Source organism: Phaethon aethereus, assembly GCF_964289735.1.
Source record: "Phaethon aethereus genome assembly, chromosome: 23".
Taxonomy (NCBI): Eukaryota; Metazoa; Chordata; class Aves; order Phaethontiformes; family Phaethontidae; genus Phaethon; species Phaethon aethereus.
The window spans coordinates 3,820,790-3,837,574 of NC_138599.1; the positions used below are offsets into that span (position 1 = coordinate 3,820,790).

The 16,785-nt window shown below is 47.8% G+C and overlaps 1 protein-coding gene across 1 annotated transcript in view; it reads left to right on the top strand.

Moving 5' to 3' along the window:
* Nucleotides 1–4,865: 4,865 nt before the first annotated feature.
* Nucleotides 4,866–16,785, top strand: part of UBASH3B (ubiquitin associated and SH3 domain containing B) — a gene marked incomplete at both ends in the record, with an annotated part of 70,517 nt that continues 58,597 nt past the window's right edge. The window contains one exon of the mRNA XM_082010003.1: nucleotides 4,866–5,026. Coding sequence (XP_081866129.1) covers nucleotides 4,866–5,026 — 161 coding nt within the window. The remainder of the gene's footprint in view (nucleotides 5,027–16,785) is intronic.

The window sequence follows — 16,785 nt, forward strand, 5'->3', positions numbered from 1 at the left end:
TATGTTATTTTTCTCTTACATTGAGAACTGGGCTGGAAGGTTATGCAAGCTGCTCTAGATGCCATCTCCTGCCCCTCCGCTCTCAAAGTGCAACATCTGAAGGACATCTGAATGTATGAGCCTCTTGGCTCATACCTGACGGTCCTGCTCGGATTATGATGAAATTAAAGTGGATTTTGTTTGTAATGAGGAAAATACGCTCCAAATTTGACGGAAGTCCAAGCCAGAAAAGCAAATTCTCCTGTGCCTGTGGCCAGCTTGGATCCTCCAGGCCCAAGCCCCAGCTGCTCTCTAATGAAGCCAATAGAGCTGTGACCAGCCCTGGACCCCAATCCACCCCCACACCTCCCTGCCTGCAGCAGGGTTTGGAGTTACAGCCTCAAGGCAATAAAAACCTAGAGATGGATAAAAAATCCCTGGTCCTTAGGGAGTGCTCTGCAGCCCTAATGAATCCTCCCAGAGCCCAAATCTCACGGCAGAGGTTTGAGGTGAGGTAGATATGATGAGTGGTGGGAAAGTCCTTTCACAGCCTTCTGGACAAAATACAGAATCCTGTTCTCCTATAAACCAGCTGCTCTTTCTATTTTTAAATACTCTGGAGGGACTCAAATATTGCGGTGATGAGAGAAGAGGAGGCCAGTGTAAGTACCTAGGCAGATGGATGCTTAGCAAAGGAAGGAAACTACCCCTGCGGGATGAAACCACAAATAAATGCTCATTGCAGCTCAATTTTCGAAGCCCAAACAGGTAAAATATCTGGACAAAGGTGTTTTAGGCTTTAAGACTAAGCTGCTTTCAGGAATGTTGTTCTTCCACTTTCACCAAGGCTCAGCAGTTGTTCCAAACATGCTCAGATGGGTGTTATAACACAAAGCTCAAGCAGTCACAAAACACTGCCCACAGAGCAATTACCAGCTACATAGGAAATGGGCTGAAGTTTGCTGAAGTTTCTTTGGTCTTAGCTTTGAAAAAACTCTGACTAATAATTTTTACTCAATTTTCATGCTGTTTTGAACCAAGTGTGAGGCAGCTGTTCATTTTTCTCAGTGATAAATCACAAATTCTTGACATCGGGAAACTCGAGAGACAAAATAAGAGAGGGGAAAAAGTGCTGAGGGTGGACTCAATATTATTTTTAATTATTTAGCACATTCAGATGCTTAGCCCCAAAGGCGTGTTGACATCACTTCAACATGCAAGCAAATAATGGAAGGATGGACTTGCCAAAGCAAGATAAGGGGGACAGCGGTAGCCCTCCTTCCCCACAGCTGCCAGTGGGCCCGAAGTTGCCAGGTGGAATATCTGTGTATGTAAAATGTCTTAAAAATGCAAATCATTGCAAGATCAGGCTCAAAGTCGAGGAACCAGCGATCTTGCTGTGTCCTTCATTGTTCAGCTTTTACTCAACGTTTGCCTTAGGGTAGACTTTTCTCTTTCTCTTCTCGGGGGGCGGGAGGGAGAAGGGACAGTCTGTCCGCACCTACAAAGGAGGTGCTGGCCCCGGAGGAGCTCCACATCCTGTCCCTGGGGCAACAATGCAACTCAATCGGTAATAATTCAAAAGCAGAGTCTTGAACAAGGACTTTCTGAAAGCATCTGACCCCTTTTTTTAAGGGAGGGAGGGAGTTAGGAAGGAGGAAAGCAAACCCCCTGCTCTGTTTCCTGCTGTTGTGCTATTTATTTCATAATATTTCCATTGTTAGAGAGTAAACCCTTCGCATGCGAACACGAGGAGGTAGTATCAGGCTGGGAAGACAAGCTAAATTTGGCTCAAATTCCTTAGGAGCCTGACCTCTTCCTACTGAAGTATATAGCAACACTCCCACTCGCTGTCCAGTGCAGCATTTTTAAATGTTCTCCCCCGCCAATTAATTCTGTGCTGCATTGAAGGAAGTGATAGAAATAATCCCCTAAGAACGCATTTTCCTGTAGGTAAAGGGATAATATTTGAGTTTCACTCAGGAACGTAGTAGTAGAGCGCAAAGAACAGAGACAAGCCTGTTGCTGCAGGAGCTCAGACATTTGCCTGGCTTCGGGCACGCGGAAGCTGTTGCACTGAAGTCAGGAAAATGATTAGCAGTAATAAGTTAAGCACACATATAAATTTCTAGGATGAGGCCAGCAGAGGGAAGGCCATGTGAAAAAAAATAAAACGAGAAAGGTTTTATGTGACAACCTAACAGCATTTTAAAATAAACTGCATATCACCGATTTCATAGAGGCACATCCTTTCCTATATTTCAATTTTTTCACCAAAACTATTGTTAATTTGGGGCACTGACACACAATTTTCTGGGAGTTTGCTTTTCAAAAAATTTGCTTTCTACTTTTATTTTCTTTCCTCTTCCTATTTGATCACTAAAACAGCTTTCATGTTCAGCTTTCAATCAAAAAAAGGTGGGAGGAAGCATTATTTCAAGGCACGTATTTAATTGTTGGGGGGAAAAAAGGGACTGCTTCCCAATGAAAGGGGTTTAATGTAAAAAAAGAATAGACAGAGCAAATGCAGAGACACTCGCTAAAGTTACAAGGACATGAGGTGGTTCTCTTAGCAGGCTTGAAAAATCATTTCAAGCCAGTATGCAGCCAGCTTCACTGATGGACTACGAATTACACCCTCAGCTAGCCTAGATGTGTAAACATCCTATTTCTGTTCCTTCTTGTTTGTTGTAACACCTCCGATGCTTCCAGTGGCGTTAGTTGTAGCAAATCATCCAACCAACAAAACTTCAATATTATAACTTCCGTAATGTGAATTTTTTTAATTGATCATGTGAATCTGTCACAGCTAAGGAAACAGATTCTCATGTGGGAAAAGTCCCTGGAAGCTGCTTCCATAGCAAATTACATTTTATTGTTATTTCCTGATTGAGTAATACAGCTGGAGCAAAAAAACATGCATGAGTGAAGCATATCGAGTCAAAAGACAACAATCCTTGCAGATTTCTGTTGGCTGCAAACCCCTGTACAGTGATCAGATTCTCCTGGGAATTGTCTGCAGAGCTTGTCTGGGAGGTGGGAGGGTGGGGTCAGTGGTAACGTGGGATTTTCCTCGTCCCCTTTCACAGGTCCAGAACTAGTTGTATCTTTGTGGTGCTCCCAGCATGACGGGGTATGGGTCTGTCTGTGACCGGGGCTCTGGCAATATATGTTTCAGTGCAAATATTGTTACTAATAATCCTTAACTCTCCTCCTCGGTTAAAATGGAATAGATTGGGTGCCTGATCCTGATTTCACGGTTGCAAAATGTCTAACGCAGCTGAAATCCATGACTAAACGCTTCTTGGTTTCACCCACTGACTTTAATGAAGTCCTTGCCAATTAATAGTGGGGGTAAACGAAAGAATCAGTGCCTCAGCAACATCAAAGGAGTTAAAAGTGACTTCAAGAAACGAACAAGTAGTGCTTTGTGCAATGTCCTTCTGGAGCTTGAATTTTCGTGGCGCTTGTTCGTTCAGCCAGCGCGAGGATGATTTGCCGGCCTGTCGCCCCTGTGGGAACACAGACCCCAGTGTAGGACGGGAGTGCTGCCTGCAGCATGCGGCCGTTTCTCATCACGCCTTTGGATAAAGCAGCAGAAAATACACTGGCACAGGAGGGGAATGAGTGGATAGCTGGGAAGGGATTTTTTCCCATCTCTGGCTTCACTGATGCAACAAAATGGAAATGGGCTGTTTGTTTTCCCTAATGCTAATAATAATAACCGTAGTGATAGATTTGTCATTGCCAACATTGCTTTCCTTCCCCAACATAAACAATTGTACTTTTTAAAAACGCCTCTTAATGGTTTTAATTTATTTGCAGAGTTGTAATTTCATGTTCTCTACAGTCCTGCGAGCTGGGCCTGCTCTGGGAAGATCCGTGGCGGTATCTGCTTGTCTTTAAAAGTGAAGCAGGGAGGCTGTGGGGTGTGGGAGGGAGGAGGGAAGAAAGGGATGTCAGAAAAAAGACAAAGGAGAAGGAGGATGCCAGATAAACCCCTTGGTTTACAACCCAAACTGAAATCTGAACTGAAATGCAACTAGGAAGAAAGCAGCATCATTTGTCCCACGCAGCCCAAAGGAACACACAGCTCTTGCGAGGGAGGGGAGCAGGGGAGAGGAGCAGAGCCCGGTGCCACAGCAGACCTTACCCTGGGAAGGGCAGCCCCCCTCTGAGGCCACGTATTGCGAGGGCCGAGAAAGGTGCAGAAGCACAAGGCTGAGGTTGGAAATTTTGGAGCCCAACTCTCGCCTCTAACTCCGACTACTTTCGCCGCTAGTGCCACCACATCAAAGCCGCGGCCAGCGGCGGCCAGAGCCCCTCAGGTCCCTCAGCGTTACCGTGCGGAGCTCCCCGCCTCCCCGTGCGCTCCCTCCTGCAGCGTTAGGTCACTGTCGCGCAGAGCTTCACCCAAAAAACACCCCAAATTAACCGTTCGTGCACGGGCTTTTGTCTTTTCACGTAAGCCTTCATCCCCCTGAGCGGCCCTGCCCGGCGCCTCCCCCCGTGGGTCGGCCCCGGAGCAGACCCCGCGGCGAGTGGGCGCCCCGACCGCCTCCCACGCACCGAGCCCCCGGGAGACGGCGTGGGGCTGGCTGCCGGCCGGGGCTGCCCCCCCCCCCCCCGCCCCACCGCTCGCCCGGAGGCGGCTTTAAGAGCGGGGGCGGGCTGCGGGGGGCCGCGGCGCTTTGTCGGAGGCGGCGTGGGCTGCGCGGGGCGCGCACGTGTGGCAGCGGCCGGGGCCGCGGGTGGGCGCGCTGCGCTGCGCGGCGCTGCGGGCTGGGCTGGGCGCGGGGGAGGGCCCTCGCCCCGGCCGCGGCCCCCGGCGGGGCGCTGGGCGCTGCGGGTGTGCATGGCCCTGCGCGGGCGGCGATGGCTGCGTGATGGCCCAGCGCGGGCAGCCCGCACCGCACGCCATGGCTGCCAAAGAGGAGCTGTACAGCAAAGTCATCCCCCGGCGGAACCGGCAGCACCGCGCGGGGACCATCAAACATGGCTCGTCGCTGGAGATCCTGCTGTCAATGGGCTTCCCCAAAGCCCGGGCGTAAGTCGCCGCACGGCCCCTTTTCCCCCGCGGCTCGTCCCCCTTGCGTTTTACGGCGGCGGGAGGCGGCGGGCGCCTCTCTGCTCCGCCGCCCCAGACCGCCGCAGGCGGCCGGCACGACGCGGAGCCCGCGGCAGGGAGCCCCGGCCGCGGCGGGCGGCCCGGGGATGCGCCGCCGGAGCGGCCCGGGGATGCTGTACGGGCCGCGGGACGCGCCGGGTCGCAGCGCTGCCCCGGCCCCGGGGGGCGAGGGAGGCGGCGAGGTGCCGGGGGCGGGCGGGGGGGCGGCAGGTGCCGTCCCGGGGGGCGCCGCGTCCCGTCCCCGCCGCCGGCGGGACCCCGCGGTGCTGAAGGGCCTCGGCGCTGCCCCGAGCAGGCATCCCTGCAAAGTTTGGGATGGGCAGGGAGGCAATTTTCTGCACCCCCCGACTGAACTCGGAGCCCGTCGTTCCCGTGCTTTGAACATAAGGAGTCCTTGGCGCAACTGCTTTGGCTGACTCGGTCACCCGGGAGATTTTCTTTAATCCGCGTACAAGTCAACCAAAAAGGAACGGAGCAATAGAAGAAAATTTCCATAGTCCAAAGTGGTAGGTTTTTCTTGCCCGATTTAGCAATGCCCTGGTGTAATCTCCCTGCATGTGCTTATGCTTTAAATTAATTAGGCAGCAACCTAATGATAACTTAATAATGATTCTCCCAGTTTTAAACATAGTGACTCCTGAAGTGGGACTGTGCGCTTTAGGATGCAAATGAAACCAGCGGGGATTTGGATGATTCCTTGATCTGCTTAAGTTTTTCCTTTTGTTGTTGATACCAATGAGAACGCGTGGGTTTGCAGCCTGTCTTTGTGCAGTTTTTTTATAAATAATGGAGATACACACATGCAGTTTTAAGGACGTATGTCATCTATGGATTCGTGAGATTGCTGTGGATCCACTAGCACATAAGAAAATCTAACGTGTTTTTTCTGTTGTCCTACTTAGGCTTCTTATATCTGTCAGTGATCTATAGTTATCTGCTGAAATCAAGATACAGCATTTATATACAATGCCTGCAAACAGAGATAGTAGGAGACTGATGACGTCATGCTCTGCTCATTTGGAAAAACAGATGTGCATCTTTCAGTGTAGGTAGAGAAAAAAAACAGCTTGATACTATGAATGAAACTAGTTATTACCTGTACAACAGTGCCATCAAGGCTGACAGTCAGCCCTGGTCTTACCTAACTGTTAGCTGAGAAACTATGTCTATGGTTCATATTCTTGGCCAAGAAACCACTAACATTTGACAAAAAAAATGGACCCAAAGCTTCATCATACAAGATAGGGAAGGTTAGACACAGAAAGCAAGCCCGAGAAAGCGACAAAATATCCCTGACTGCAAAGAGTACTTATTGCCAATATAACCAGCCAGCTGGGTAAAACTGGCTTGATATTAAGTTCAAGATACTGTGATAGAGCCCTGTTTGACAGCTCAGCTCTCTGCTGGGAGGGGGATGACTTTCCCAATCTGAAGTGGTGATTAGTTCCCCTGTTCCAGCCTGCTGGAAATACTACAAACAATTCATCATTAAAATGCAGATAAGAAGCAAAATGGAAATAAAAGCAAACCACTAAGTACTGCCACCAAGGGCATACAGTGGAACGGCACACAGGTTTGGAAGCGTGAGAGGTAAGACTGCATGGCTAAAAAGACGTTCCCCAAAGGTCACTGCTTCCCAGAAGCTGCTTTTTGACTCACAGCATATTACTGTGCAAGTGTGAATGAAAGAGATTACTGAATTGCCAAGGAGGTAAAAAACACCCTCTCCCTCAAAAGATGTTATTGAGAAGTAGCCTTAGAGTAAAGCCCTTTTGAGTATTCTGCCAAAACTCTCCCACCCCTGTTTTCTATCCCAAAGCCGCAGTTCCAACAGGCAACAGAGAATTCCGCGAAATGGGGGATTTCAGGTCTGTGCCTGTAGATCCTGCATACAAATACAAGCCGGGCTGATACTTAAAAGTGGTGACCATCTGTTTGGATGGCTTAGGCAAAACAAAGCTCCAAGTTGTCAGACTTGAGTCTGACAGGAATGTCACAAAGTGCCATTGCTGTTGGCATCAGTGCCTCCTGGCTTCTTGTTAAAGGCGGCGGGGACTGACTGGGGCGGGGGACAGAGGGGACTGCTGAAGCTGGGGTAAGAGACACAGGAGCTACCTGGAGATCACAAGAGTGCTGCTTTCAGGTGTGGTACCGAGACAGTACTGAGATCCTGGGGAGTACTCACATTGCCTAACTTTCAGCTTCTAATTGAGCTCGAGTAACTTCCTGTACCTCACGGCCATACCGAGGGACAGGTCAGCTTTTTTCTCTTCAAAACTGCAATCGTTAGTTATTTGATAATTCTTCTCCACGCTTAGAGTTTATAACAGCAGTAAGAGCTCAGATGGCCAGGATGATCCTGCGCTTGCAGCACTGACAGGAGCTGAGGATTCTCATGTTCATTTTATTTTCCTGGTTCTGTGCTACTTTGGGCAAGGCACTTCCACCCTATGTATGCTAAAATAATCAAAGGTGAAAGACTAAACAGGATTTCCAAGTATTACTGGATGGTTAGTATAGACTAGCTCAGTTAAGGGAAGAAATGGTATGAGCCAGGCTGAAATGGCCAGGATGTCATAGGCATTTACGCTTCAGGTATCAAGCGCAAAACTGCCATAGATCTTTTGTTCAAATCAAGGCATTATTAAATAAGCTTTTATTTGTCCATCCTGCATGTGCTTTATGGGGGACTGGGGATAAAGGGTCCATCAAAGAAGGACATATCCTTCCTTTCTGAGCTAAGCTCAATTGAGAGCAAGTATTGAAATGAACGGGGCTCTACTGATGTCGATGTCCCACAACACAGACTGAGACCCTGCAGGTTTTACCCGCTCCCCCACCAAAGTCCTTGTCGGCACAGGTAGAAGAGCAGCTCTGTGGTGTGCTGCTGGACAGATGTCTGTCTTCTCTTTTCTTCCTTCCCAGCAAGAGCCTCACTTTAGCTGGGCTACTCTAAATTACATGGTGATGCAGTGATGTACAAACCACCTTTTGGATGCATTTACCTGTGGATGGCAATTGCTCAAACCACTGTAGTATGTCATTGCTCTGGACTATTACCATGAAGAGCTCTTCTATTTTGGGGTATTTTTTGTCAGCACACAATCATCATTTTTCTATTTTGCAATTAGCCCATTATATTACATACTGTCTAGTCACACAGGAGGAGGCTGTCCCTATCCCAAGTAGTTTCTGCTTTAAACAAGGAAGGAAGGCAGAGGTGATGCTATTTGCCATTTTGCAACTTGGGCACTGAGACAAGCATTTTACCCAGGGTCACACAAAAGTCTAACCAGATCCCCAGCGTCTTAAGACCCTAAGGACAAGAACAGGCCTCCTCTAGAAAGAGATTTCGCACAACTGTTATTTCCCAGTTGCCCTGAAATACTGTACCTCGTCTTGTTATGGGTCTAGTGTCAGTGGTTGCACCCACAGATCTAATCTGACTGCCAGCATCTTTCATTTTTGTGTCATAATCCCTATATAGGTGTTGATAGTCTTCCTGAGAGGAAATACAAGGGGAAGCACAATGTAGTTTACCAGCCTTTGAAACCACAGGGGATCACTTAAAACTATTATGCATGTATGAGAGATTAAAAATATCTATGCCGCACATGTATCTCTAAGTATAGGAAAATTCAGTGATGGACTGCAGTTTCTTTTAGGATGGAAGAAGGCCTTTGACCAAACTTAAGTTATTGGAACTAATATAGGGATAAGCAGTTGAAATCCTCCAGCCTGCATGGTGCGGAAATCAGTGTGGCTCCAGATCCTGCAAGTCCAGTCGCTCACAGTTTAAAAGTTTCATGTCAGAATTTAAACTCCTCCAAAACATCCTCAAAAACAGAAAGTTAAAATTCTAGTGTGAGAAAAAAATCTGCTTTCTTTGTTTTAGTTCTGTGTGTGCATATGTGCAGGCATACATAAAAATATAAAATTTAAAGCGTTACTTGAGTTTCTGCATACAATTCTGAATTCAAGCCACAGCCCCGAGGTACTGTTTCAGAAGAGATCCAGACCTATAAAAATGAAGATAATTCTCTGGTCCCTGTCATTACTCAAACTGGGTAAATCACTGCCCATAAACAGAACACTTAAGTTACAGGCATTGTACTTCTTTGGTTGCCATGCTCTGAGGGATAAGCGTAAGAGATGAGCACTGTTCTTGACACAGATGGCAAAGCTTTCCCAAACTAAGCTGATCTTCCTTCCCATCATCTCAGCCTGAAAAGAGGGAACCATCCTCCACAAACAGGTCCGTGATGTTGGTTCAGTGTGTAGTGCTGTGCTCCTGGGTGGATCTGCTGACGCTAGACATAATTGCAAACACTTCCCCCTCATAAAAATGGGATAGACGGGAATATCGTACAGTTTACCATGAATCAACTTCGCTGCTTCCCCTATGCGACGCATTTCCTCCTTCCTCCCTCCCACAAAAGACCACCTGGGTTTAACTCTGTGGGCATGGAGAGGAGTTAATTCACAAAGCTGTACCACATTTCTCCAGGTCCTGAATAGAACCAAGCCAGTCTGATTCTGATTTTGTTTCTCAGTAACTATGAGAATTTAGGAGTATTAAAGAGTTTCATTATTCTCAAAGAAAAGAAGCTCAGATCCCGTTTACAAACAGTAAAATCTTCTCTTGTGTTTTGAAAATGTTTTCTAGGCTGCTAAAACATGTTTTGCCTAGTAACAGTCTCAGCAACACAGCAGTATTTCAGCACAGAAAGGCTGCAAAGTCTCTCATTCCTTCAGGGTTTGAGCTGGATTTGGGAAAATACTGCGTGGAAGAAAAGTGCTGCAGAGAGTCTTTGAATTTTGAAGCAGTTTCTGTTCCTTCACGGCCTTGCCTTCAGGGTGTTTGTTTTCTGCAAATACTTTTGGCTGAAATTCATCCTACTGCCAAAGGACCAGCCCATAGGCATCCATAAGGACCATAGGCATCCCATAAATCCCACCTGAGCCCAAGCTTTAGAAGGGTTTTCATGACTCACAGTGACTTGCATTGGCCTGGGGTGTGGAGGGAAACCCCATCCCAAGTAAAGTAGTTGATGCATAGAAGCGTTTCTAGAAGCAACAGTAAAAGGCTATGTTGGATGTGGATTTCCCAGTTTGTTAACGGCACTGGAGGCAATCTTCAGCTACTGAATAGAAAATCCAGGCGTTGTAGCGTCACGGACTTAGGCAAACGCTTCCCCTCATGCTCTGTCTGTGCCCATCATTCAAGAGAATGGTTTTCGGACTTGGATAGAGCCACTGGACTGTGCAGTATAAGAAACAATTTAATCAAAATACTTCCATTTCCAGTACTGCATATCAGCCGTCAGGCCAATGGACATTTTTAAGTAGGAGCTTCGTAGGAAGCAGTTGTGACTTGTTTACAAATAGGGAAAGAGGAAGAACTTGCTAGAAGTGCACCCTTTGGCAGATGACTCGGACAAGACCTGCTTTCCCTACTGGGACCCTCCCTTTCCATGTGCCTGTTTAAATTTTTGTCAGAAGTTGTGAGGCGTGCAGCTTTTAGCCCGTGCTCGGGTTTAACGGATGATACTCTGCATTGTAACTTGAGCAAGAGTTTGGGCAATTAACTGGGCTCGTTCATGTACTGCAATTCCTAGGTTCAGCATTGAGGCCTCTGAACAATTTTGTACATCTGTGCTGGAAGGGATCCAACAGGTCTGCACTGCGCAGTGGAACATGGATACTGCAATCGAGTTAGCAGCTGCCAGGAAAGGTGCAGTGGGGAAAGGCTTGAGCAGACATACATTTGGGACTAAGTCCCATGGCTCCTCTGCATATGGATTTTTTTTTTCATTGGCTTTATTGCAGATTTCTGCTGTGGGGCTGAGAGATGATTGCTGCGGTATTCAGACTGTTACGTGCCAGTGGCTCCGTTGTGTTTGGTGTGAGGGAGATCTCTATCAGACAGTTCCTTACTTTAAAGATCTAAAGTGATAAAACATAGAGAGCTCTTTATGTCCACTGTATAGTCTGGAAACTGAGGCACAGAGCTTAGAAATCGATGTCAAATCTGCAGTTAGGCTGGCACTCGCACCTAAATGTGCAGAGTTTCAGTCTATTAGCTTAATAACAAGACTTAGATATCTAGTCTAAGTAGAATATCTATTTCCATGACATTGTATAAAATTTTCAAATGGAGAGGGACCTTCTCTTATCAGAGGCTGAAGAAGACATTCCTGTGATAAGATCCCACTCTAAAATGATAATGGCAGCAGTAGCATGCCATATTACCTCAGCGATTCAGGATACTGTATACATAACTGCCATTGACCGTATCTGATAGTTGGGAGAAGTGAAACAGTCAGATATTCAGGTCCGATATCAACAAAGAAAATGCTTCTGCCACAAACATCAAGAAAATTGTTTAAGGACAGAGCATCTCTATACAAAGATTGCTCGCAATAGAGCCAAGGTCAGTGAGTTACTGCAGTACTTGCTGCAGAAGTGCTAGCTGCCCAGAAAGCAAGCTTGCACGTGTTCAGGGGAGAAAAAACCACAGTGCCTTCACACACCGTGCTTCGCTGGGATCTCATATTTAAAGGTCTAAGCAGCATCACCATAGGCAGTGAGTTCCTGGTTCAGCGGCAAGTCAGCCAGAAGACAGCAATCCCTGGATTTCTGAGATGTATTTTTCAGGGATATCTAACTTTGGCAAACACTGTAAGTGATGTTAGGCAGTTTCCTGGTCCCTGTGTGCTTTGTTTGTTTTGGTATTAAAATGACACGGTGACAAGAAAACATTTGCTTGTGCTCTCTGATGATTTTTTTGTCTTAGAGCAAAGGTCCTGAACTCGATCCTACCCTCTACACTAGGAAGGAGAGGAGCTTCAGAAAATGCAACCCGGACCCCACATGTCACTGACAGAACTTAAAAAATTACTTTGTGCCTTGTGTCAAAAACCCAAGCAGTTAATAACTTGATCCTTAGTATGCAATTCTCTTTCAAGCTACGTATCAGTTTCAAGTGATAGATACCAGTGTTATCTTTTCTGTCCCTTTTTCTCTCTCTCTCATTTCACCGACCTGATACTACTGTCAGGAGCCACTATAAATTTACTGATGAGATTGTCAAGACAAAGACTTGCTAGAGAAACACATGATTTCAGATATTCAGCATGGACTATTTGATTGGAGCCTTCTTTGCATAAAATGCTGATTATTCTTCCCCCTTGGAGGTGACAGTGGCAGCGTGTTGGCCCGTTTCTGCAGAATTCTGCAGCACTTCCTTATAAAGCCCTCTGGAAGTTTACTCCTAAATTACTGCTGCCATTTTTCTCTGCAAGAGCCCGTGCTGGAAGGGTGCTGCCAGCCCTCGGGACCTCCTGATTAAATACACCGACAGAAGTCAGGGGGGAATCCCACTCTTTGAAAGATCGCAAGGAAATGTTCGGGGAAAAAAAAAAAAATTGGTCCTTCTAAATGTCAAGTTCTAACCCTGCTGCCTCCTGATGATTCTTGCGTTTTTAAGTCACCTTGGAAAGTGAATCTCAGACTAAGTCTTGCTCACACTTGAAAACGTTGCCCTAGGTTTTAACTGGTGCTCATAGTGGATTCACAGCATGTGCTCTGCAACTGCAAAAAGAATGGAGACATCCGTGTGTGTGTCTGTACTGCACCAGTCTAATTATCCTCAACAAGCAGAGTCATCAAAAGAGCTGTAGTTTAGCAGCTGACAGCGTTTTGGATTCCATCACCGAGGCTCGCTGTGGGCTTTGTGCGTTACAATGGGGTGCGCCGCGGCGCCTGTGCCTTACTCACCCCCTATATACAGAGCCCTGAAAAGAACCGGCCTCGGCTTTGCTTGGCGTTATTCTGTCCCCACCATGTCCTACACTGCCCGGTCGTGCACAAAGACCGAATCCAGAGAGCAGCCTGCAGCGGAAGGAGAAAACCAACAGCAAGAAGTAATGGGTGGGTTGATTGAATTGCTAAAGTCACTGCAACAAAGCAGCTGACAACCTACATAAACAGCGTTTTAGACATCTTGTACCTCTTGTCTATGTTCATAAGACACAAGTGCTGCCCTTTCAAGTCCCAGTATTTCTCCCGAAGCTTTGACAAGTTCCATCAGCAAAAGGTGCTTTTTCAGGTACCCCCAAATACCCACAACTCACAGTATGCAGCTAAGAGGTGTTGATCTCGCAGACCTAGGGAGCAGGAGCTCCTCCGTTCCCCAGGAAGCCTCGGCCTCCCCTTTTTTTTTTAGACGAGGATTCCCGAAAGAATGAGCATCGGCACGGAGAGCAGAGTTGCACGTGCAGCTGTGACAATATCCTGACAGGTACTGTCAGGACCTGAGTGGTGTCTGTCACCCACCAAGCAGCAGCGTAAAATTTAAACAGGAAGCGAGCAATTGTAAACTGGAACCTGGGATGAGTGAAAGGAGACGTGTTTGGTGCCTTTGCTTTCCCCAGATGCCAAACTCGAGTGCCTGGGGCCGACGTCTCCCGTCGTTGCCAGCACGAACGCCTTGCAGGCCAGTCGCTGTCGGCAGGGGATGAGCACGAAGGTGCTAGCGAAGGGTTATGCCGGTGGCCGAGCAAACAGCAGCCCTGAGGGAACGCTGGGCTGTCTTCTGTGCTAGAGATGCAGAGGCATACCCAAAGGTATGTAACGCTGATAAACACCCTGGCCTTTCACAGCCTGACCTCGAAAGAAGTTTTAACTGCGTTTCGCTCTCACCCATCACCCCGCTGCTATTATCAAATGCAAGGCAAATGCCACTGTTTTCCCTTTCATGTAGTATTAGCTAGGCTCTGCAGTTCATGATAGTGCAGAATTAATCATTCATGGTTGGTGACTGTGAAATAATTGTCAGTGTAGAGGCATGTGTGTTTTCAGAGAAATGTTTTCATCTCTTGGTTTGTAAAAATGACTATTTTCTTTCTCCTCTACCTAATGAAATACAGCGAGTTCTTACATGAGACAGATCTCATTAATGGCCCGGTTCGGCAAAGCCCTTGAGCATGTGCTTCTCTTGAATGGCTGAGATCAAGATGTTCGATAGATTTCTAACGAGGATGAAGGGGGATGCATTAAATGACATTGGAAATACCTGAAATAGATGAAGTGGGACTGTTTTTCTTCTAAGCTGTTCCTCATTTTATTGAGAGCGATTGCATCTGTTTCACGAGGCAAATTTCAAGCCCTGGGTTTGCGCTGACATGAAAGACCAAGTATCGTTTTTCCCTTGAATGGCACTGGTGAATAGAAGCCTGATTTTTAGGCACCGCAACCCTGTTGTGCTGGGGGCTGCGCAAACAGAAAGGGAAAACATCGTCCCTGCTCCAGGAGCCGGCAATCTAAATACGAGCCAGAAAGAGCAAATGTCTCGAGAGAGGAGGGTAGGGAGAGGCCACATGAGGAAGCAGACAGTATCATCTCCTGCTGACAGGCAGTGATCCCAGCCTTGCCTCCAAAATCCTTTACTCCCAGTCGTTACCCATAGTTACAGCGAGTTAGATTGATGGGTGAATTCACAGCTTCATGAGAATGTCACTGCTATGAACAGCTACTTTGAAATACGTATCATTCCCATTTTACAGACAGAAAAATTTAAAATGAGACAATACATCAAGTCACTTGATGCCAGAGAGGGCACCTTAATTAACATTTGCCATCCGCTCGAGACAAAGGGCGCTGCAGAATTGCAGGCTGTAAATGGTGTCAATGATGTCCTGCTCCCTTGTTCTACTATTATATCAAATTTATTCTTCACAATCAATATTTCTTTCTGAGAGTAGCTGCCAGGTCCTAGCAAGTGTCAAATCACAATATATCACCCATGGATAAGTTCTCCCAGGCACCGTTCAAAGAAATCTCAAACTAAACAAGAACTGGATCTGGTTCATATTCACACTAGTGCACGGGCAACAGAAACAAGCCGTAACTTACAGCTGCACCTTACAGGACACATTTATATTCCCTGTACAGTCTCTTCGACCCCCTCCCGTAGCGTAGCTGTATCATTAAGGCATTCATGTTCTGAAGGGCAAAACCTCTGGTCATGTAAATCCGCCCAGCACCGTTTATGTAGTTGGAGCGATGCTAATACACACCAGCTGAGGATCTTACCCAGCAATAACCCAACTTTCATTGCTACGAAAGCTTCCTTTATAGAAACAGGTTTTTTACACCATTCAGGTAATGCAAAGAGCTTGCGTATAAATAAGAGTTGGTACCAAAGCCTCTGGGAGAAAAATATAAACCTGAGGTGTTTCTCGCCTCTTTATAGCGCATTTATACGTTGGGGCTGCAGAGTCCTTTATAAGCAGCGGCTCCAGCTCAGCACCACGGCACGGCTGCTCGCTGCCCCGCTGCTGTGTGCTCGGGGGGCTGCGGGCCCTCGGAGCGCTTTCCGGAGCTGCTGCACACCATAACGTTTTCCCGGGCAGCGCGGGTGCGGCTGGCTCCCCAGGTACCCTGATTATTTGGGTCTGAAACGCGTCAGCCAAGCGTAGCAGGCTGGGGAGAAGATGAGTCAAGATGGGTCCACAGAGACCTGAATCGTGCACGCTCCCCGCAGCGGGCAGATAGCTCGTGCTGCGGTGGCGCGGGAGAGCTGATGCTGTTCCCTTCCAGTATTCCAGCGGTTCACAGCTCCATGAGCATCCATCCTCTATCCTGTGTAATCCCCTCTCTTCTCAGAGTTAACCCTGAGAAGAGGGTTAAGAAGAGGCCTCCTGTTGTGAGTTGCACAACTGGGACCCCTTACGCCAACCTGAAACCGGCTGTACGGGGGCTTTTTAAGTCTCACTTTGATTCGATAAAAATAGCGCAATTGTGGGGAGAGGGGGAATATGACCCACTCCCCCGTGGTATTGCCTCTTTTCTCCCTAAGGTAAAATTTTCTACTTGCAAATGGAAAGGTCAGGATTCATAAAAATTCTCCATTTCATCATCCAGCTTCCCGAAGAAGTTCATCAGATGCCATCTCTGAGAGAGGAATTAACTTCCTATGAAGACCCTGACTTTGGGGGTCAATGCATCTTTCCAACTTCTGCCACTTCCTGCCCCAAAGCTGCTGATCCTCATCGGGATCAAAGGATTTTAAGCCCTTGGGAATTCTAAGGGGGGAGAATGGCGTGTGAGAAGCGCGTGGTGGGATCGGGGTTTTGTTCGATTCCCATATGCCTGCCAACATCTGACAGCCATCACCCGTGCAGCCTTCAACTCCTCCGAAAGCGCGCCGCGCGGAGAGGAGCTTCTGCGAGGGCCTCGCCCCTGCGACTTCAGCCCGGGCTGTGTCTCGGCGGTTCGAGTGCCCCACAAAGATGTCTGCCAGGCTTCGTGTGTCAGGCAGCCTGAGCATGGGCGCCGGGCAGCCCGCCGCCATCCTTTTCACGTTCTCCTAGGAAACTGCCGCGACCAGCTGCTGGTCTCTGCGCTCGCGCCTGGTGTTTAGGTAGGCCCATCTGCTGCAGGGTAAACTTCAAACGGGTAGAGCCACGGCCACCCAGCTAAAACGTGATGACAGGCAGGAAAAAATTAATAGGTCTTTTGGGATGACAGAGAAAGGGGCCGCAAGAGCCAGACTGGCAGAACTACATTTGGAAGTAGGTGCGGGGAGCCTTCGGGCTTAGCGATCCCTTAGCCTGGAACAGGACTGCCATGTCTTAACGATCTCTGCTCCCTCCATTCGCCCCGCACCTCTGCTC